Genomic DNA, 22,425 nt, shown 5'->3' with positions numbered 1-22,425 from the left:
GCTGCAGCTACCCCCGGGAGGCGTTCGGTGACGGGGAGCATCTGGTCTGGGGTGCCGGCGGCACCATCTCCCTGCCGAGGATCAGCGGCTCCCAGCGAGGCACGGAGCTTGTCTTCTGAAGGGAGCGAAGCCCCGAAGGAAGGAGGTTAGCGATGGGTGAGGGCTGAAGTGAGGATGGCACATCTCCATCCAGAAACTTCAACGGTGGTGTCCCGGGCACCTGCCCACAGCAGCGGGAGGCGTTTCTCAAAGACCTCTCCCTGGCAGGAGGTGACCTCTCTGCCCCCGGTGAACATACTGTCCAGCCTGGCACAGGTCCCCGGTGCTCGCTGGGTGCTGATGCTTCTCTTCCTTCTTTCTCCTGCCTAGGACAAGCTCGTCTCCGCTTTGCTGGAGCGCCACGGCGCAGCTTTCCAGTCTCCACGTGTGGGGCCTTATGTGTGAATCAAAGCGGAATGGATCGCTACCGGTACTTCATCTTTAACCAGAGGAGCATGGTCCTGCTGGGCCTGTTCCAGATAGCCTTCAGCACAGTGTGCATCGTCAGCGGGCTCATAGATGGCATTTTCAGAACTGAGTCTCAGCTGAGCATAACTAGAGCTCCAGTTTGGGCTGGGATGGTAAAGTTGCACTTTATTTTTTATACTTTGTGGTTTTTTTTCCCTTTGCTGCTACCTGCAGGTGCTTGGCTTGGGGGTGGGAGGGAGGCCAGGACTTCCTACCACCTCTTCCCTGATTTCCTGCTTTGTACTCAGATAATAGAAGTTACCATGGTATAGGCAGGAGGGTGCAAACAAACTTTCCTCTGAAGCAGCTGATAAAATAAAACATGTATTAATACATATTTCTACTGGATAACGTAGAAAATGGGGCATAGTGGCAATTGACAGGGGTTTTTGCAGAAGCATGAGACCACGGAGAAGCAACTGAAGATGACAAGGGAATTCTTCATTCTCACATCAGGTAGATGAACATCTGGGTGACAAGCTGTGTCCCACAGCATGGTGCCACTAATTGTCTGTACCACAACAAGGAGGAGGCAGCAGCATTCTCACTCCCAGCATTCTGTACCCTGATGGTACCCTATCGAGCCACACCACAAGGGAGCTGTACCAAAGCTCTTCCATCTACAGGCTGTCCATCTCCTTTCAGTAATACCTTCTTCCATCTACAAGGTGCATAAGGACTTGGGAAAGCAACGTGCACTTCTAGCGCTTCGATCAGAGTTATTTAATCAGTTCTGTTGTGTGGTTAGAGCTGTAATGCGAGGGGTAGGTTGCTGCAGTGGGGGTAGCGAGTGGGTAAGATGCATTTCACCCAGTGTCCTGCTGCCAGGAGAGATGCTGCAGAGGAAAGCAGAAGAAACTAGCAATTCTCTTTCCATTTCTGACCTAACAGTTACTCTGATCCAAGCCTGGAAAACGAGGGCTTTTCTTTTGCTCTGTTATAGTTTGTCTTCCAAATCCGATACTTGCCTCCCAGTTACCAACTCCTTTTGTGCCCTGCAGGTGATGGGAGTCCCAGGCCTCCTGGCTTTGTTTTCTTCTCAGCGGAAGAACCCAGTTCTCGTAAGATGAGGTGGTGGTGTGTGTACGGGGCAAGGGCAAACTGCCAGGACAATCAAAAACAGTTTTGGTAGGGAATGAGCTGGCTGGTCCTTCTGCAGGATTGAGAGCTTATTTATTTCCTCGAGTTAGCTCCATAAAAGCTGCTACATTCATAAGCAAACGGAGGATGAAGTGTTGCCTTGCTTTCTGCTGCAGCGGAGAAGTGCTGGCTCTAATAACAAGCAAAAATCTCTAAAACCACTTGCTTTTGAATGCATTTCTTTTGGTGTTTCTTCCTGTTATTAAGAATCATGTACACTAAAATAGGAAGCAAGTTAATTGGGTTGCATTTCCTAGGCAGGTTTCTCCAGCCATGTAAATTCCAAGGTGGGGATATTGTCTCTAAGACATCTCTAAGAACAAAGTCTTTGAGTCCAGTTAGCTCCTGTGGTTAAGATTTGTGACTCAATTGTAGCTCAGAAATTCAGTATCACGGAAACCTTTACGGCTCTGTGTTTCGCTTCCAAGTGACTGTTGCTACTGAGTCCTTCTCAGTGTTTACAGGAGGTCAAAGACTAGTATGCTTGTTAGAACTTTTGGTCTGTATTAATTGCGTGGATTTGCCAGAGGATAGTTTTAATTCCTGCTCCCCTTCTTTCTCTCTGCTAATTTCTCTGTCTAGGTGAATGTGCTGATAGTTTCTTCCCTAATCTCTTATGTTGCCATCCTCATCATAATAGTTTATAGCTCACTCACACTGAACTATGGGGAAGAGGAGGAGCTGAATTCTGCCCCAGTCCATGTTACCCATACTGTAAGTGCTGATATCATGCTTATTACGGGAGAACGTGACTGTCTTAACCTGCAAACGTTACTAGGCATGACTTGGAAACAGAACCAGGCTTCCAGGCTGCCTAAATCAGAGTTTGAAGTGGTGCCTGCAGCAGGGCACTTGTTTGTTTAAAAATAATTGGGGTAAGTCTACATTTAGGTATTGAGTTAGGTACTGAAAACCACAAAGCCTGTGCAGGGCTAGGTTAAGTATTTTATAGCTAGCTCCTGCTGTTCACTGCTGCTGCAGCATGGCTTGTATCAGTGGCTATGTGAACTAATGCACAGCTCGTCTGGATGCCTGTGATAAAGTTACAGCAGTTACAGGTCAGCTAGTTAAAACTGGGTATTATTTCAAGGGTATCCTCCACTGTAAAGCTGAAAAGAAGGAATGAGTTAGACTTTTTGTACCTCAAACCTGGTACAAGCGATGGCTCCCTGTGGGGATGAAGACATTCCAGGTAGATAAAGCTGCCCATTAGTTTATTGCAAGACAAATCGAAGTGTCAGGCTGCTAAGGTGCAGTATAGCAAGAAGTCATTTCTCAGTGTGAAGAGAAGCAGCCATTCCTTGGGTTTCTACTTATTGTTAAAGCTATTTCCAAACCTGATGTTGTTGCGTACATTTAATGAGAAGCCTTATTTTACTGCTTGCTCTTTAACTATTTGAGGTTCACACTTAACTTGTTCTTCAGAGCACAGGAAAAGAAGCCTTAAATAACACTCACTCTGAATCAGTCTCCTACAATACAATTGCAGCATTCTTGCAGTCATTAGAATGATTTTTTGGTGGAGAGCTTCACTTCTTGAGTATGGCTTTAACATTTCCTTTTCTGCTTGCAGAAGTTCGTACTTAATAAAGTAGTCAAGGGCGCTAACATAGCCATGTTAGCTGCATCTGTCTGCAGTGCTTTTGTTGTGCTGCTGGTGGCTTACTTGGGATGCCGGAGTCTTCCACACTGCTCGTGCTACGACAGTGTAACTGGGATGGTGAGTGAGGAGTCCAGGGCACCCATTTAGTGATACCGAGTGTGAGTGGGAGGGGAAGAAACTGGGGAGAAGATGTGTTTTTGTTCTATAAACCTAGCCTCAGCTCTACCTCAGTCATCCAGGGCTACTTCTAAGAAATTAAGTGCATGTTAGAAGGGTGTTATACTTCTTGTACTTTCCTTTCTTACTTACATTGTTGTGTAAGACCTGGCGTAAGTTATCTCCATTTTCCAAACCATTAGTACTGAAAGCTGCTGTGGTCCCATTTCCTAAGAATTCCTGCTCTCCTCGAAAACTACTCCTTCTTCTCTCACTCTTAAACCAATGATTGCTCCTGGTACAGCATTTCAGAGAATTACTGGTACTTACATAGAGAGATGCCTCATCCCTCAAACTACAAATTCAGTAATAGAAATGTTCTCTGTACTGTGTGTGAATCATAGGGGTGACAAGAGACAACACACCACATTTTACTGCTAATTTATGAGGACTCTGACTCTAGTGATGGGGCACATACCACTTGTCTCTGCTAAGCAAGCTTAGTACATACCAGCTACTTCTCTGCTAGAGTAATTCTGATGCTGTATTAAACATGTACATCCAACCAGCTCATTTGGTAAGGAATTCATGGGTACAGGTTACAAGGCAGCTGCTCTTGACTCAAGATACCAAGTGTGTAATGTGAAGCTGCTTTAAACTTTAAAACTTGTTAGGAGAGGTGGACTACACAGACTTTCAAAATGAGTTCGGGTATGTCTCTTGAGCAAACTCACAGATGAGGGTTTTGATGGCATTGTTTCCTTCATAGGAATGGTTGCAACCTAGTGAGGACCAAAATCAGACTGTGGAAATGATTTGTGCTGCACAAAGTGAGTAGCTCCCTCCATGCATTTATATATTCACCAGGGATATTGAAGGAACATCCTGAGTAAGCTTTACATCCCAAGCCAAAATCCTGATAACCAAAATGCTCTGAGCCAGAAGGAACTCAGGACTTTGTGCAAGTGCCTACCCCAGGTCTAATAGTGTTTTCCTCTTTCCTTCCCCACACAGGCCCTGGGGGCAGAATTTTTAACTTCCCAGATCAGTTTCCAGCGCAGGACTTAGATACAGAGGAAGATGGATCCAAACCTCCACCATATATCAGAATGGCTTGAATGAGTGGCTGAACATTTTAGAGCTACTAGTCTAAGTGTGGCAAGACAGATGCAAGGAATTTTTCATCTTTAAAGACGGTTATGCACTTTTCCATGGCCTTTTGAAAAACACACACAGAAAGAGAGAACTATTGAATGATCAGTGTTCATCAAAGATCACAAATGGGAAGATCTGCAGATGGTTTTGGACAGTCAGACTCTGTATAGTTAAAATACCTCTTTGCCTCTGGAAAGTGTGAGTGTTTATTCCTCCAACTTGTGTACTTAAATCATGTTTTATTCCACTAGAATTCATTGTGCAATTTGTCTAGCAGTGCTAGCGTCAGGCATTCAAATATTAAATACAAGTAATTTTTAAAAGAAACTGGTTGTGGATTATTTCCCCCCTCCAACTGCTATTTCAGTTTCTCCCTCTGACCCAATGAATTATTTGGATGATGTGATAGTGAATGAAGAATAATGAAGGACCCACTTCATTATTGAGCTTCAGAGTGCTTTTCCACATCTTTCTGTCAGGGATGTGGGCAGGTGAAGTTTATGATACGAAGCCTTGCTAATACCATTCAGGTACCTCCATCAAAATGAGGATTCTGTGGGTTGTATATGTGTCGGTGCAATTAGTTTTAGTGCTGAAGTGTAATGCTAGAGTGTGGTAGGAACTAGAGTTGCAATAGCTCCTCTTACAGAATAACTTACATTACTCTGAATTCAACTCAGGTTTTTCTACTTCAACTTTGGAGACTGCAAGTTTTTAAAAATGCTTATTTTGGGTCACATTCTACTAAAATTTATTACAGATCTAGACCAAGGTCCTCTGTTGGAGGTTCTCTAGGGGACTTCTTGGTCCTCTAGACCAAGGAACTGCAGCTTCCAGCCAGCTTCCATTATCTCCTGAGGTGCATAGAATTTCCATATGTACTTTATGATTCACTTTCAGGTAGGCTTAGAGGTGTCTGCCGAGTGATTATCTTGCCTGCAGGCCTTGAGCATGAAGTGGTAGATTACTTATCTCATGATGTAGATTAATGCAGCACGTATATTCAATCAGGGCTTGGAAAGTTCCCAGCTTGAGGAAGTGCTATGAGTAGTAGGATAAGTCGTGCCCACCATAAGGCATGTAACCCCAGGAATGTTCTCAGATAAGATTTATCTTATTGCAGCATATAAGGTACCTTTCTTGCTCCTAAGAGAAGAGGGAATTAAGTTGCTCCTGATTTTTTTTTCCTAGAGACAGGTCTTTTTCCTAACACTAGTAAAGGGACCATGACATCTAAACGAAGACCTTCACCTGATGAAAAGCACTGTACAGGCAAAATGCCAGGCAGTCCTCTGAGTCCATGCTTAATCACACGTGCATTTAAATTGCCCTTGGTTCCAAACCAGCTTGCAACAGCTACGTCATCAAAAATTAACATTACAGTATGCAGTTCATCCTGGCATATGCAAGTTAGCAACCCTGCCCAACTTCATAATCTCTTGGAGCAGTGAGGTGCAGAGATGGACAGACAGTTTCTATTAAATTCTCTGTAGAATTCCTAGGACTAAACATCTTACATTTTGAAGAGTTTATATTTGAAGGTATTTTGTATAACTTGTTGTAATATTGAATGGACAAATACCCTAAGCAGCATATTGAGGAAGTTCTAGTGGACTCTGTCACCCCTTTATATGCAAGGTGCTTACCAAGCATCTCCATTACTGACCTGAACCATGAAGGTTATTAATGGCTGGGATTATAAAGAAAGGTGCTCAGATCAAGAGAGCACCCCCAACTACGAGCCTCTTTCTGCAGCCCTCCTCTGGTCATACATCACTGCTTCTGCCCTGGCTTTGGCCAGGGGACGTGCCCCCATCCCTCAGTGCTCAGGCCAGCAGCTTCACTTGGTGTGCAGGTCCTATGCTGGCAACTGGCAGTTTGACTACGTGCCACAGTAGTCAGATTCTTTCTGGCTGTGGTTCTAAATACCTTCACGTATTTGCCAACATCAACCAAAATACAGTTGTTGTCATTGTGGATGTCCATTTGAAGGCATCAGTGTCTATTACTGTATTAAACTAATTACTATGTTGAAGTAATTAAACCACTGTAATTCAAAAAATGAAGCTGTGCCTTTATTCTTTGTCTATAGTACCTGTCAGCAAGCATTGAAGCACTGAGCTTGATTACTTTCCACTTCCTGAGATGCTTCTGGCATAACTCCAAACAGTCTGTGATGAAATGTTGGGGTTTTTCTCCTTGATTATCATTAACTGCTGTTCTTGCACATAAAAGGAAAGACTCCCCAAGAGGTTATTGTGATTCCTAACCACTAGCAGCAGTGTGGCTTTGATTCTCCTTTAGTCTAAAACAGATTTTGCCTTTGGAATAAGAAACTTGCTGGAGGTAGTTTGTTGCTAAAACACACCACTCAGCCACTGCATTGTTCCTGGGCGGAAGTTATGGTCCTATCCAGAAATACTGTTCTGTAACTAGTCATTACAGAATGAGATGATGTGATAGGTACTGGGTATAATTCAACAGTGTTCTACTGCTGGTTGAACAGAGCAATTTGCTTTTATTGCAGGCACACAGAGAGCATGTCACTAGTCCTTGCTGAACGCAGTGCTGTTTCTGTTGGTTCAGAAGGGTAACTCCTGAGCTGAGGAGGGTATGAAATTCATAGCTGTCCTGTGGGGCAGACTCAACCACAGCTGACCCAGGTCAGGGCCTCCTGGCACAGCTCCGTGACATGGGCCAGGTACCCAGACCTTTCTCCCCTGGGCAGCTTGGAAAGTGTCTGATCGATGGCATCTTAATCATAGAATCATGGAATGGTTTGGGTTGGAAGGAGCCTTAAAGTTCATCCAGTTCCAACCCCCTGCCACGGGCAGGGACACCTTCCACTAGACCAGGTTGCTCCAAGCCCCGTCCAACCTGGCCTTGAACACTGCCAGGGATGGGGCAGCCACAGCTCCTCTCGGAACCCTGTGCCATCGACACAGCTCCCTCACAGGGAATGCCTTCTTCCTAATATCTAACCTAAATCTCCCCTTTGTCAGCTTAAATCCATTCCGCTTTGTCTTGTTGCTACACGCCTTTGTAAAAAGTCCGTCTCCAGATTTCCTGTAGGCCCCTTCAGGCACTGAAAGCTGCTCTAAGGTCTCCCCAGAGCCTTTTCTTTTTCCATCCTGTAACACTTTTGTGATACCTCTGCCACTGTGGCAGAATCTCCTTTGGCAGTGAAACAACCTTACCAGCGGACAGTGAAGTATGAGTGTGTAAAAGAGAAGTATGCTCTATGCTACTTCTAAATAAAAATGTAAGTAATTGATTCAGCAGCAGCTCTAAAGCCCTTGATGGCTGTATTGCTTTTTACAGCCCTTCCAGTGGTGCAATCGTAGCATCACTATCGCAATACCAGCACCTAAGATCACTCACAGACACACAATTTCTACAGTTTTTTCTACAAAAAAGGAATTGCTAGGAATGAAACAGCTGCAATATGGGAATTGGTGGAAACTGAATACCAGCCTAATGCCACTCCCTCTAGTTGGTTAGCATTGCAGAAAATATATTCCTGATTGCTACTTCCAGAGCTATATTTAGCAGCCCGTTCCACATGCTAGTTATAGTGTTTTCCCGGAGCCTGCCCGTATCTGCAGGGGCATTTCATGGTTTGTGTCAGCTTTCGCTGATGGAAGTCAGACGGAGTTTTATTTACTGTGCAAACACACATCCATAAGGCCTCCAGTAGAAGTGGCCTCGTTACTTGTTGCCCAGAGACTTTTCCTCATTGGCAAGATCCCAGGAACTGAGCCAACTTCCCCATTCCTTCCCAGCACTGCAAGATTTCCCCTTTGGGGTGGGCAAAGGCCCATGACTGCTGTGGGGAGGTACAGTTACACAGTGTAACACAGGGAGCTTGTTCTCCACTGAAACACCCTGCTCACATGGCTGCTGCACCTTAGTCACAGGCACCTCATGCTTTGCTGCTAAGAAATGGAAGTATCTTGTCATTTTGAAGTGGAATGATAGATGCAAACATGCCTCAGATCTCCCTGAGGCCAAACATCCACTGGGTGTATTAGAAACCGCTGATCTAACCGGAGCAGCCTGCAGGCACCTCGCTTCTGACGTGGGTTATGGACCATGGCTACGTGATCCTGCACAACAGAATTATAAAGACACCAAGCACTTTGTGCTCACCTTGTGTTAGTATTACTTGTATTAAGTCAAGACAAGGCATCTACATCCAAAAATGTTTGGGTTTTTTTATCTTGAGTAAGCTCTATCTATCACTCAATTCCCTGAGGTGCAGAACAAGGCACACAGAATCCCCAGGCTATAAAAGCGAAGGCTGGCAGCCTCTCCATCAGCAGTGGCCAGTGTTAATCACAGGGCGTAATCAGAAGGTTAATCAGGGAAGCTGGTTCCATGAGTTAATGTTCAACTAAGGGCAAAGTATTTGCTGGTTGTTTCCCCCTAGAAAGTGCTGGAGGAGGTGGAGAAGAGGAGGGCTTTTCATCATGGTGAGGATCAGAGAACTGTTTTAGGTATGTTTTTGACAACTAGCTTGTCCAGGATTGGGTTTTTTTGTAACTTCACTTCCAGTCTTGCAATCCAACACTGCTACAGCACTCTGACAGGAACATTTTGCTTTTCTTCTCATCCTTGTTGAGTAATATGAATGGTTTCAGACTCATGTGGTGTGTTCTGGACACTTTGCTACCAGCATGTGGGTTTAGCTTCACTGCTCCTCACCTCTATGGCACTTTGCAAGATCGAGGTCCACATGGTTGGCACAGTTCCTCCCCTGTGCTGCTGGGCTGCCGGTGCTCAGGGTTGGGGTGGTGGAAAGCAGTCAGCTTTGCTGGGCACAAATCTCTTTCCCCTTTGCTGGCAAAAGGCAGTGAGAAGCCAGAGGATGAGAAAATCATAGCTCTGCTTGCTATGGAGACCTGCCTCTTCTAGTGTACTTAAATTTTAAGTCAAACTTCACTATAGGTAGATGAACTTGCCTGAAATATTTTGTGTGGGGAATGACTCCATGTCTTGCTCATTAAAGAAAATATACAGAGCCATTTACTACACAAGGATACTAGTTTTTATAGCAGGAGAATTATCTGCCTTGATAAATCAAGAGTTTCTCCCCAAAGCCTTTGCTTGGTGTCAGTGGTGCTAGTACAGCAGTTTCTTGTGTCAGCTTCCATGCAGAGCTGGGAAAGGATGGGTGTAGGAGTAATCAAAATACAGCTATGTTCTGAAAACAGAAAGTGGTATTTGCCTGCCACTGAAGGGAGGAAGGTTTTCTTTTTTTATAGGCAGCAGAAAACCCACCTAAGATAACCGGAGCACGGCATGCATTTTTTGAGTCAGTCTGCTTGATTTCTTGATCCTTATGAGTCCCTTCCAACTTGAGATGTGATTCCATGATTCTCCATCACTAACAGTGTGTAAGTATGGGGAAATGTCCTTTGACTTAGCTCTACCTTGAGGAGGGAAAGTCCACCAAAGCAAACAGCTTATCCTGGCAGCTTTTCTGTAAAGATAGCAACTGCTTTGTGCTGCACCTCTTCAGGTCAATCTGACTGAAGCACACTATAAACCCACATAGTTTCACTTGCACTTTCTGAGCTGTTGCAGTAATGCTTTTTTTTTAGTTCCAGAAACATGTGCACTCTCTATAATTTACATGACATTTATATGTCATCCTAATTAGAACAAAAAAAATACTTTGGTTTATATTTCATCTTCTGACTTCCGTACACTATACGGTTTTAAATCAGGATCAGTTGCTGTATATATAGTGTTTATACTGAAACAGTACATGTAAATAATGTTAAGCCATTGCCCCCCCACCCAGTAACCATGAGACTGATTTAGGATAATGGCTGGTGCTCCTCTTCACCATAATCGTATCTTATATGAGTCACTTCTGTGTCTCATTTTGCTTTCTGCAGGCAGCCTAGCAATCCTGATTGACCTAAGTCTTTGCTCCATCACACAGCCCTTCACCACCCATAAAGCAAAAGAGCCAGTGATTTAAAGCAGATGCTAGCACTGGACTGTGTCACTGCTGTAACAAAATGCTGTAATTCTGTATAATCCCCCTACCCCTGGCAACATGTTGCATTACAATGCCAAAGTATACACACTTATGATGCCCCAAATATATATATATATGTAAAATATGTATATATGCATATACATATTTGCTCATAATTTATATATATAACATATTTGTTATATATATTTATATATCATGTATCACCATGCATAAAAATGAAAGATACCTATTTCATGAAAGCTGAAACTTTTGAAATGGATTATTTCGCTTCAGATGCAGTTTGAGAAAAACACAACTATGGCAAGGCTTAGAAACCAATCACAAGGGCTGCCAACACTGCGCAGCGTCACAGTGACTCAGATATTAGCTCACTATTGAAGTTAGTACTTCATGCTAGTGATGAGGATGAATAATCACATTCAGGAACTTGAAAACTCCCTCTGATTAGCAGATGTTTTTTTTAATCTGCAGCTGAATCTTTAGTTGCTGGAGCCAGGAACCCTGCATTGCCTCTGATTTATGTGTGGGTTAAAAATATGAAGTCAATGGAAAAGCTGTTGCATGTATTTTAGGGTCAGTTTAATCTCTTTCTCATTGTGTGCCCTTCCTGGACTAAGCAAAGCACTGAGAGCTGGAAGACTACAAAGGACAAGAACAACAGCAGCACCTCAACACCCCACAGGGGTGGGTGTGAGGGGTATGGAGGTGACCAGGCTTTCACACAAGAGCACTCGTCAACCTGTACCTCCACCCTTCTGCACTCAGCTTCGCTGGGAGAGGAGGCATAGGCAGCTGAGGCAGGGCCAATGGGTGTCCCCTGGGGGGGCAGGGGCTGGGTTTCCTGGCCAAAAGCCCCCCAGAAATCAACCTTAAATGCTTAGGAACAAGTGTAAGTGTATGGACAGTATATAATACACATTCTCCTACTCTACTACCACTATTTGGAGCCACCCATCCATTTAGCCACATGCAAGCAGAAATTCTATTCCATGGACATGTATAGGGTTTTTCTTAACCCTTCAGAAAATCCTAGCAGTCCCACCATCCCCAGGCCAGGACTTCCAGTTCAACTCTGGTGATAAAAGACAATATAACTTCATTTGAACTTGTGCTCTGTCAGCTTCATTTGGTAGCACTAAGCTCTGGATGATTTTTTTTTTCCCCCCTCATGAAGGCTGAAGATGGGGGTTTAAAACACATTCAGCAGCCTGCACATTGCCAGCATCCCAACATTAGCCTGCTGCCACACAGGGACCTGGAGAAATAAGGCAGCTGAGGGAAAGCTCCTGGGGTCTGCAATCCAAGTGACAACCGAGACTCAGATAGGGAGAGGAAAACAGTCCACACAGCACGTGAACAGTGTGATGTTTTTAAAAGTAACTATTCACTGAGAGGGAGTTTACCATATTGCCTCACAACAGAGCCTTTTTTCTGCCTGTGACCTTTTAAAAGAGGCAATGCACAGAGTCAAAAATAAAAAAGCCCAAACAAACAAAAGGAAGTACTGAGCTAAGATCATGGTCTTATGACTCTTATTGTTCATATGCCTACATTCACACCAGTTGTCTCCTGCTTTTTACTTAATACCTCTGTGTGTGTGTGTGTGTGCGCGCGTGTGTGTGCATGAGTATGTGTGTATGAAAAACACAGGTTGTAACTGCACAGGCTCTCTGGGCTCCACGTTACTGTGATTTTACCATTGTGATTTTGCATGCTTATGGCTGTATCTATGCTACACTCCTCTGTTTTTCAGGGGTTTGGCAGCATCTGAAACACAATGTCTGTCTAAAAAGGAACTTACAAGCTGTTAGAAAGACAATGCTTATCCTTTTATTTATTTGACATTCTGTATACCTCCTACTGAAAAATATTTGTATTAGTAGAAACAAAAAAACCTCCCACCATTATCTTCCAAAACCAAGATCTATCTGATGTACTGCTTTTACTCTCAAACACAGAGGCAGGGCTGCTGCAGTGCTATACAGTTCCTTGTTCTAAACTAGGACCTGATGTGAATTGACTGTATAGAAAGATGGATTATGATGGGCAGATAAAAGAAGAGAAAAGCCCCTTGAGCTCTTCAGTGTTGTCAAATATAGTTGCTTTTCCTTGATTTTCCAGGAGCAAGTAACTACCTGAAGATTCTGGAGGGGTTTTTACTTAAACATTTTGAAACAACAGCAGTATTGTCTGTTTTCAGACTCCATCTCTTAATGGAAACACAAACTGTGAGATCCAAGTGCACCCTACAGGTTTCAAAATAAGATGCAAGCAGACAGGACCCCTCACCTTTTTATTAATTTTGGGAACAAAAGAGCAGGCTACTTTGTTTTGAATGGTTAATACCGGTCTGCTTGGTTGCTTTCTGAGCCAAGGGCAGGTGAAGCTGCTTATTGCTGATGTAGCTAGAGGCACTGAACAGCTGTTTCCACTGAGGTGAGCACAGCCCAAGCCTGGACCCCTTCTGCTGGTACTAAGATACAGTCAGCATCTGCACTACTCAGCCTGAGACTCTATCTGACATTCTTGTTCTCAGTTGCAACTACAAGCCATGTTTATGGTCAGTGATCACCATTGTACTTCAGTCCCCAGGCTTCTGTCACATTACATTCATTTCGGGTTGTTTTTCAGAGCTGAGAAGAGCAGGGCAGGGCAAGGATTTTGAGTTTCTGAAATGATCATTGGTATTGCTGGGAAATTTGCTTTTCATTCATTCTGAATGATTAGCTAAGTATTCTGTCATTCAAGATTCATGTTAACTGGTGGTGCTTCTGCAAAGGCAGTGCATGTAGATAATACACAGAGCAGGATTATGCAACCCACTGGGTGTCCCTGGATGGCTTGAAACTTTTACATGCCTGCCTTTGGGCTCTGGCAATATCATCCTGAACTACAAGGAGCTGCCTTCAGCAAGTGCTTCAATAGGTGTCAGCCTCTGCAGCACTGGTTTTGCAGCTGGGAGGCTGTACAGAGCCCAGCGGGTCCCAGGACGTCACTGGGAACCAGCAGCAATTCTTTCCCTCTCAATGTCGCTTCACAGCCCCCACTGATGGCACCATTCATCCAGATGAATGAGAAGCCTCCTTCAGGCATCCACTGCCAAGAGATGAGAAAAAACCCCAGCCCCTCGAACTCAAAACAGTGGGGTTTTTGTGAGTCCTAGAATAATGGCCATTTCTAACGTTATCTGCAACTTTAGATTTAAGATTACAAGTAGGTTTTGTGTTGATTTGCATAGAAAACTAGGCTCCCATTGTAGAAGTAACATTACTACTACTTCAAAATGATATGTGGCTCTACTTTTTATCTGGGAATCAAGGTAGTCCTGTAAAAGCAGGACTCTGGAGGAAGAAACCCCAAAACTATTAAAACTACGTACTCAGGTGGAAGTGAAAATCTTCACCAAAAGGGGACAAGGAATATGACTTCCAATGAATGTATAAAAGCAGCAAGTTAGTAGATGATCAGTCAGGGAAAATGTTAGTACAAGGTTACGATTTAAAGATGACAATTGTGTGTCATATAGGTAACAAGAGTCTATGACCAGCTGTAAAAGAGAGGAGCTGTCCTCCCAGTGCGTGAGCAAACATCATGGGAGACAGACACAAACCCAGCAATTTTTGGTCTAGGAGCGAGGATTACACTGCTCAGTTCTGTCTTTATGCAAAGCTACGGTGTTTGAAGGAAAACGGTTGCAATGTCTTTTCTGCTACTCAGTTTTGCTGATTCTGCATGGGAAAGCCCCCATGAGTCACAGGTGAAGGTGATGAAGGTTAGAGAGGGCGGAGGTGGAGGAGGCAGGGCTGCCTCTCACCTCTTTCCTGTATGGACTCCCAACCTTACTCCCTTCCATCAAAGTCAGAGCTTAACTGATTTTTTAGATCATTAACCCATATTTTAGAGATTAAATAAGGTGAAGGTGAAAGATACTACTTTCACTAGGGGGCTTTATATATTTTCACTATACCCGGAAAGCTGTCTTTTAAAATTACTGGTTTATAAATGGTGGAGCAATTTCATCTTTCAAATTCTTTAATGACTATGTACATTAGATCCTGTATTGGATCAGCAGTTTTTGCTTTTGGGAGATCACAGCATATGCAAAAAAACCCTGTGTATTTTGATGCTGCTTAACTATAGCATCATGAGGAAGACGCGAGACATAAAAAAAACCCAAACCCCAAGGAAAACTCTAACGTGCAGCAAGTATTTGCATGAATACTGGGGCACATCTGGAGTTCGAATGTTGGCCTCTTGCCTTTCCAAGCTGAATACTGCTTCCCTCCTGAGCAGTCCGGTGAAACAGCTAGTGTTAGTTTTGCACAAGGGCTCACAACTTCGTTGCACATGAGGTAAGAGTAAGAGGAGTAATGGAGAAGACTCCTTTAGGGTCTTGCCATACCTTCAAGTCAGTAATTCCTAGTTTTATAACTGTCATATCACTTCCCTGTTTTCTGCGACCCGAAATAAATCCCAAGCATGCCTCTGAATCATCAGGTGAGTGCTTCAGATGCTTCAAAACAACTCAGAGCCATGGCAAGAAAGCACTGACGGTATTATGACAGTCTTCTACACAACTGTCACCCACACAAACAGAAACTAGAAACTCTTTTTTCTCCCTTATAGTATTTTAATGGATTTTACCATTAAAAAATTGTATCGTCATTCCTAGGATAATTACTGAGAACAAGTGACAACAGTTTGTGGCAAAGCCAGTTTATTAGGTTTCTGGGATTGTGTTTTGCCCTCCCCGCCAACACATAGAAAATGACCCAACTTCACAATTCGGTAAGGTGAAAATACATAGACAAAGTATTCAGTACATTTTACATCAATGTCGTGGGCAGCACGTTACCACTGAAAGCCAGGAAGCATACTGAATCCTGCATTACTGACCACATTACCCTTACGGAAGAACCACTGAAACATGCTTTGCACTGAAGACAAAATTACATATTTAAACACTGTTTCCACACAAGTCTAATGACATGAGGGCCCTTATTTACAGGTTGTGAATAACTCAAATAAAGCTTAACAGATTTGCAGATGTTTGACATCAAATTTAACATTGTAGCTACATAATTTTCTTACCTTGACCCCCAACCTGACTGACTGACTTTGGAATTCTTCATTCTGTTACTTTTAATTAAAAAAAGAAAAAAAAAAGAAAAGAAAGAAAGAAAAAAAAGAAAATGTTTGCTGACATACCATACAGACAGTTAAGATGGATCCTTTTGAGAAAAAGGATTAAGGACATGAGTGAAAAACAAATTGTCCAAGAGGACTGTAAACCATATTTATTTACAACAGTATACACATAAATTTAAGATTAATCCTTTTCTTAAAAAATCATTAAGGACACTAGTGTTAAAAAGCTGATTGTTTCTGAAAGGACTGTAAACCAAACTCTAGTCATATAAGGTTCAGAGTGAATACAAAAATTCCCTTTTACAAATGTGTCCTAAACAAAATCACTGTCACGGTTATAGCAGCTTTATATTTTAATCATATGAGACCAAGTTGAATGCTTTCAATCTAGAAAAAAGTCAATGCATTTTTCTTCCTTCAGTATAACTTGCAATAGAATTACATATTATTAACTGTAATAGTTTAAATAGTATTAGTTATCTTGTTTCAGGGATTTGCTTCTAATGTGATCGCAAGGGCAAGCTTCTGAACTGGCCCTTCCACTTAGTTTCCTGTCAGCACTGCATACAAAAACATCTTAAATTTTATTTCAATTCCTTCAAAAACTAAGCCAGAAAACGTTGTCTGACATGGCACAGGAATGAAGTCATAGACTGCATTCTATGGCTTACATTTCCCCTATGTAAGTGCGTGCAACCTAGCACCGTTTTTATTATGAAACTTGACCTTCTGAATATAAACCAGCTACAGTTATGAGAACACAGAAGGTGGTTCTAGAGGAGTAACTTCCCTCCTCTGACCCAACACAATACCAACTCACATTAGTAATGTCACAGATGCCCCACATTCAGCCATAACATTACACAAGCAGGTTTTAGCTCAAAAATCTGTAAAACAGATGATGTATCGGGCAGATTGTTTCTGTATTTGAAGATCTAAGTTATTTTGTATTCGGAAGTATTTCATTCTGTCCTAAACATTTTCATCCTTAAAACATTGGTTGTAAAAACCTTTTTCAAGGTATTTGAGAAGCATTCATCATCACCAAAATCCTCTGAAACCCCTATCCTTGAAAACCAGCATGCTTTTGCCGACCTCACTCACGTCTTTCACAAAGTGTTTTTACTTACCCTGGGACTCAACTCAAATACAGCATCTTTAAAAATAAATCCTCACTGAACTTTTAGTAAGGTCAGAGGAGTCCCAAATTTATCGTAAGTCCTGTGCTACAGTACTTCCCATAAGAAGGAATGCATAGTTTAGTTTTACATGCTAATCATGAAAAAGATAATGAAGTTTTAAGTATCTAGAGGTAGGGACAAGTTTCTCAACTCTCTTACCATTGCATAAGGGAACAGACAAAGTTTACAGTGGAATGACAGGCCAAAAGCTACCAGTTTGCTCCTACACTGACAGCCCAAACTTCACCTGACAGTCCTGGGGTTTATTTTTAAAACAAAAGGTACTTGCTTAGCAATTTGCTAGCAGCCACCAAATATTCCTCCATATGCCAAAAACCTCTCCCTCTCTGACCCCAAAATCAAGCTATCTGGCTGTCACTAAACACTTTTCTCCAACAATATTCAAATGCAAGTAGCAACCAAAAAATATTAGTAAACTGGCTTACTATTTATAACCTTACCAAGTGATGAAAACAATCTCAGGCAGCAAGAGCTCAAGTAGAATTGCTTTGTCAAAACTTCACTTGCAAGTTTACTTTCCCGTATATCTATAGTGAAACTTCAGTAATTCTGAAAGTACAATTACAAAGTGCAAAAACATGAGATGGGCACATCTACACCAGGAAATTAAAAAAACCCCACATTAAAGTGCCAAAGAGATTCGCTATAATTGCTACCAAAACCTAGAACTTTGCCAAGATCATAATTTTGAAGCATTTGCAAACAGGACAGGGTGACAGCTGACAGCTGTATGATTTAACACCAGCATGTCATGGCAGGTTTAGGTTCAGGCTTTATATGTATTTCATCGCGATCTGGGGGTTGACTAAGCATTAACGGCTTGTGGCTTTTAAGCTTGTGAGCCAGTGTCATAAATATGGCCTCCACATGGTCATTGTCATTGGGGTTTTTGGCAGAGGTTTCAAATAACGGCATACTGTGAGTATCAGCAAACTTCTGGGCCAAGTCCGTAGGTACCTGAATAGCACTTCTCAGGTCACATTTGTTTCCAACAAGAATCCGTGGTATATCGTTGGCAAGAAGGTGTTGTTTGCATTCTTCTATCCACGACGGCAGACTGTGAAAACTGGCAATGTTTGTCATATCATACACAAACACAACAGCATGTACATTCCTGTAATAGTGCTGCACCATGCTCTTTCTGAAGCGCTCCTGGCCTGCTGTATCCCACAGCTGGATCTGAAAAGGGAAAGACATTGAGAAAAAAAGACGTTTTATTACTCATGTTGGAAAATAATACAAATCACTTGTAGCTACGGCAGTCACATGATCACAGAAATCCACTCTTCAGAATTAATCATACTGAAAAGTTTGTGCCAAAGGAAACTGCTGCTTTTACACAATTTCAGAAACTTCTGCTTTCAAAGCTGCTCACAGCTGAAGCCAGGAAGAAATGATGATGAAATCTGATCCCAAATAAGAATTTCTTAAAAGTTTACTGGAGCAGTTTTTACAAAACATTTTTACAAAAGCAAATCCTGTAGTCTTTGCAATAGCACTTTTATTTGAAAAAACAAGAGGTATTTCACAGCACAACTCTCAGATGACATGATTTTTCTAATTGCCAAAATAATGTCATCTCCCCCAAAGTTCTGCTTTTAGCATGAAGTTAACTGCCCATTGTGGTACCATATGAAAGTAGGAAGAAATCAAACCGTGCATGAATAACACCAGTACCAAGAGAAAAAAGCAATCTATCTCTGCAGTGTATTCACTGGAATCATGCCCTCGTGTGCTGAATCTCTAACTTAATGCTTAAAGTAGGACCATATTGTGGTTTGTACTATCAAAGAATTCATAAAAAGTGGGGGGAAGCACAAATCTCCTGTTATCTTAACATGCTACTATTATTTCCAGGTACACATCATTCTATCAGACTTAACGTATTTGTCTGAAGCCTAGTCAAGTGTAATGGACAGAAAAACAGTTAGAAGAACTGAAATGCTTTCAAATTTTTTGGATCCAGATTGAAACAAAACAAGCCTTGAAATACAAGCAGACATTAAGTAATAGCTAATAAAGATTTTCAATGCATCACTCATTCTGGTATAACCGAAGCTAAGAGCACAAAGATGCAAGGAGTACACTCAGGATAGTGCACTAATTGGGCACAGAGGTGTTTTAACAACCTTGCTGTCCAGGAGGCATGAGACTGCAATACACAGCAGCCAGAACCAGTTCACCTACAAGGCAAGATTATCTGTACATCATAAGAAATAAACTAGTGTGGGGTTCTATCACACGCACCTTAATTATAGTGTTAACACTGAGACAGCATTCAATTTCCAAATTGTCAAAGCCAAGTCCTAGCTTCCTGTCTGTCCTGCATGGCTGATCCCTGATGGCTGAGGCAGGTGATTAGCACTTTGTCTTTTAACTTTTGAGCAGAAAATGTCTGAAAGAAATGTTTTCTCCCTAGGAATGACAGTTTTTCTCGAGACTCAGAATTCAAGGAGTATTAAATGTTCTGTAAACAATGAAGATAGATAAATTTAAAATTCAATCTATGCTCACGAAAGGTACAGCTGGTATCTTCCCTTGATGAAATTGTTCTCCCCTTACCACAGTTCTGCATTACTTTGGTCCAAACGTTTCAGTAAAACTTAGAAATTGAAAGTGTCTTGAAAGTTGCCTAGCTTACTGGTTTTACCAGTGACGTTGATCGTAAAAAAAAACAAACCAGGAAACCCAAGTGCCAGGGAAGTTTGCTGATGCAAGAAGATAGATGCATCACTGATAGAGAGGAGGATTACAGTATCCCATAACTTTCTTTTTTGAAAACTGGAACAGTAGAATTACGTTGAAATTGAACAGAAGCTGATGCAAAGTCTTCACGACAGTGACTTTTCCTGTAAGTGCAGGTTTCATCAGTTTGGAAATTATAAAATGGATGATGATCCAGATACCTGAGTCAATCATGGGACATTATGAATCACTAGTGTGACAGTGTGAAGGAAAAAGAGTAAGTGATGTTTCAGGATGGTGTGACTTTTTCTGCAGTATTATGTTCAACCCTGGTTACCCATCCTTAAGAAAAACTCAGGCTGAAGCAGGTGGAAGTGACAGTTACTGGTTTCTTCAGGAGAACTGAAAATTTACATGAGAACATCAGAATAGCTTGGCATCTGTTGTCTAGTCCAGTTATCTGCAGCTTCTGATCCACAGACTTACATCCACAGATCCATGTGTTGCTTCTACAAGGATCATTAAGATTATTGAGAAAACTAAGGCAAGTCACCTCAGCCTCTGAGTCAGTTGCAATCCATCTCATTTTAGAGCAAATATCTGCTTTTTGCCAATTACACTCTAAACACAATTGACTGCATCTCCATGGTCTGTTAAGGGAGTCTAGACAATCAGATTAAATATAGGCACCTAGGTACAGGTAAGATTCATTCACCTACCCAGATCAGAGATACTTCTATGCACTTAAAAAAAAATAGTCAGGGGACTCATATAAAATTTTAGTTAATTTGGAATTTGACAAATTAGAGAAGAAAGCAGCAAAAATCCTCATGTTCAGACAACATAATGTTAAGGAATCACTTAGATAATCTTGGAAAATGCTATATCAAATTAAAGAGGAAGCTCATTTTCACAGACAGCTGTGAGCTTACACTTCTCTCCCTACCTGACCGAGCAGAAATCAGTCATCTTTCAGTGAAGCACAGATCTGCAAGTGTATTGCTAGCCTTGGGTAGAGAAGGGGAAAATAAATTAAAAGTTTACCTCTCTTCCAAGTTAAGCTTAAGCTCCAGTTCCTCCTAAATTTTATTTACATGCAGCTTTCAAGCTTGAAGAACATTATCTGAAATAAGAAATGTTAATATTCTTGGCATAAAATCACTTGTACTGAGAGGCAAATCCTTCCCCAATATTGAAAATTTCACACTTTATAAGTTTTTTTCCCTCCTCTTACCAGGTGAACTTGAGGAGACCATTCCGTTTCTGCCCCCCCCTCCCCCCCAATATTTGCTCTACTGAAAAATAGCACTGAAAAGGTCCACATTAATATATGTGCACTAATGAATTAAGATTACTGTTTCACTAGTTCAATACCATCCATTTTCAAAGAAAGAAGCTCATTTTTTATAACAGCCCTTTAAGATGCGTGATTTGAAAATTTGGTTTAACAGCATAATTCGGCTAATAAAGCTGTGGACAGAATCACTTTGTCACACTCCCTCGGAAAGACAAATGGTACTTAAATATATTGACTCAGCTAGCATTTCCTATACCTTCTGACACCTTTTTATGGGTCCAGAAAGGCTGTTTTCTAAACAAGGATCCCCTTAGCACACACAGTTTATAACATGCTGGTAAAAACATAACTGGCCTTTAATAAAAGACAAATGGTAAACTATGTCTCCTTTTACAAGATGTGGGGGAAAAAAACTTGAAGAGCTCAAAGGTATAGTACATGGTGTTTGGACTTCCTTCTTTGAAATTTGTCTGCATCCTTTGCTCTGTTAATGTAGGTCAGTAAAGAGTGACATCATTGTTTTCTTTGATTTTCAATGCTTAGATCAATTTAGGAAGATGAAAATTTAGTGCAAAAAAATTGTTGAAAATTTTAATTTATTCATCACATCCAGGCACCAGTGTTTCATCTGGAGCTGTTAGCCTACTGTTCAGAGAAATACACTCATCCCTGTGTCTTGGAATTCTACACAACGCCTGTGTGGGAGACCCCTGGCAAGAAGAACTGTGCTTGTGTTCCTGCTAGTGACACAGCATTTTCCAGCTGCGAGGGAAAAGCTCAGTACTATAGCAGCAAAAGAATGACCATCCAGCTGGCTGGGGGAAGGGAGAAGAGAGAAAGAGAAGACACTACTTTATAATCTCCTTCAATGCAAGAGGAAAACTTCTCTTCAGGGCACAGCAAGAACAGTAGTAATTTGGTTCATCTGAGCTTCTGTCTCTCCTGGTTCAACAGGCATTGCTGGAGCTCACTGCTACAAGCAAGAAAGGTGAAGATGCAGAAGAGTAGGTGGCAAAACCCCCCAAAAATGGGTGAATACTTGACAACATACAGCATCCCCTAAGAGCTGGAGGCCTGGGCATAACAATAAAGTTTATTCCTTTTAAAGCTGAAACAGACCTTCCTGCAAAAACAATGTGTCTCAAAAGAGCCTCCTTCAGTCCTCCATCTCCTCAACTAGAACTAGTATATTCAACAGGTAATATTTTCAAGAACACAGCAAAACAACCTACCACAACATATGTAACAAAATGGCACAATAACCTATGTGAAGCATCTCAGAACTGTGGATTAAGCTATATTCTTCATTTCTCTCCAACAAAGGCCAGGCATAATCCAGAGGTGGTGAAAATGCCAGTCAATAAGATGGTGCTGACAAGAAGACATCCCTCAGGAGGTTCCCTCCTCCATCATGGACAGCAGCAGATTAGGGAGTACAGAATCTCAGCCATCAGCCAAATAAGTGCTATTCAGTGGTTTTATAAAGAAAAAGATTAACAAAGACTCTTACTCGTTTTTTGGT

At 42.0% G+C, this 22,425-nt stretch overlaps 2 protein-coding genes across 2 annotated transcripts; one reads left to right on the top strand and one right to left on the bottom strand.

Moving 5' to 3' along the window:
• Positions 1-494: 494 nt before the first annotated feature.
• Positions 495-4,524, top strand: LOC104402840. Its single transcript, XM_010010825.1, has 6 exons — positions 495-620; positions 1,509-1,568; positions 2,230-2,361; positions 3,221-3,367; positions 4,176-4,236; positions 4,421-4,524. The coding sequence occupies exons 1-6, from the start codon at positions 495-497 to the stop codon at positions 4,522-4,524; spliced, it is 630 nt and encodes a 209-aa protein (XP_010009127.1).
• Positions 4,525-17,656: 13,132 nt separating this feature from the next.
• Positions 17,657-18,100, bottom strand: RAB33B (RAB33B, member RAS oncogene family; the record flags this gene model as incomplete). Its single annotated transcript, XM_010010824.1, has 1 exon — positions 17,657-18,100. A coding segment is annotated over one exon (444 nt), but the record flags the coding sequence as incomplete, so codon positions are not given.
• Positions 18,101-22,425: the final 4,325 nt, after the last annotated feature.

The sequence above is a fragment of the Nestor notabilis genome, unplaced genomic scaffold, assembly GCF_000696875.1.
Source record: "Nestor notabilis isolate BGI_N333 unplaced genomic scaffold, ASM69687v1 scaffold16323, whole genome shotgun sequence".
Classification (NCBI taxonomy): domain Eukaryota; kingdom Metazoa; phylum Chordata; class Aves; order Psittaciformes; family Psittacidae; genus Nestor; species Nestor notabilis.
Note: the sequence above shows the minus strand (reverse complement) of the source record. Positions and strands in the feature narration are given on the sequence as shown.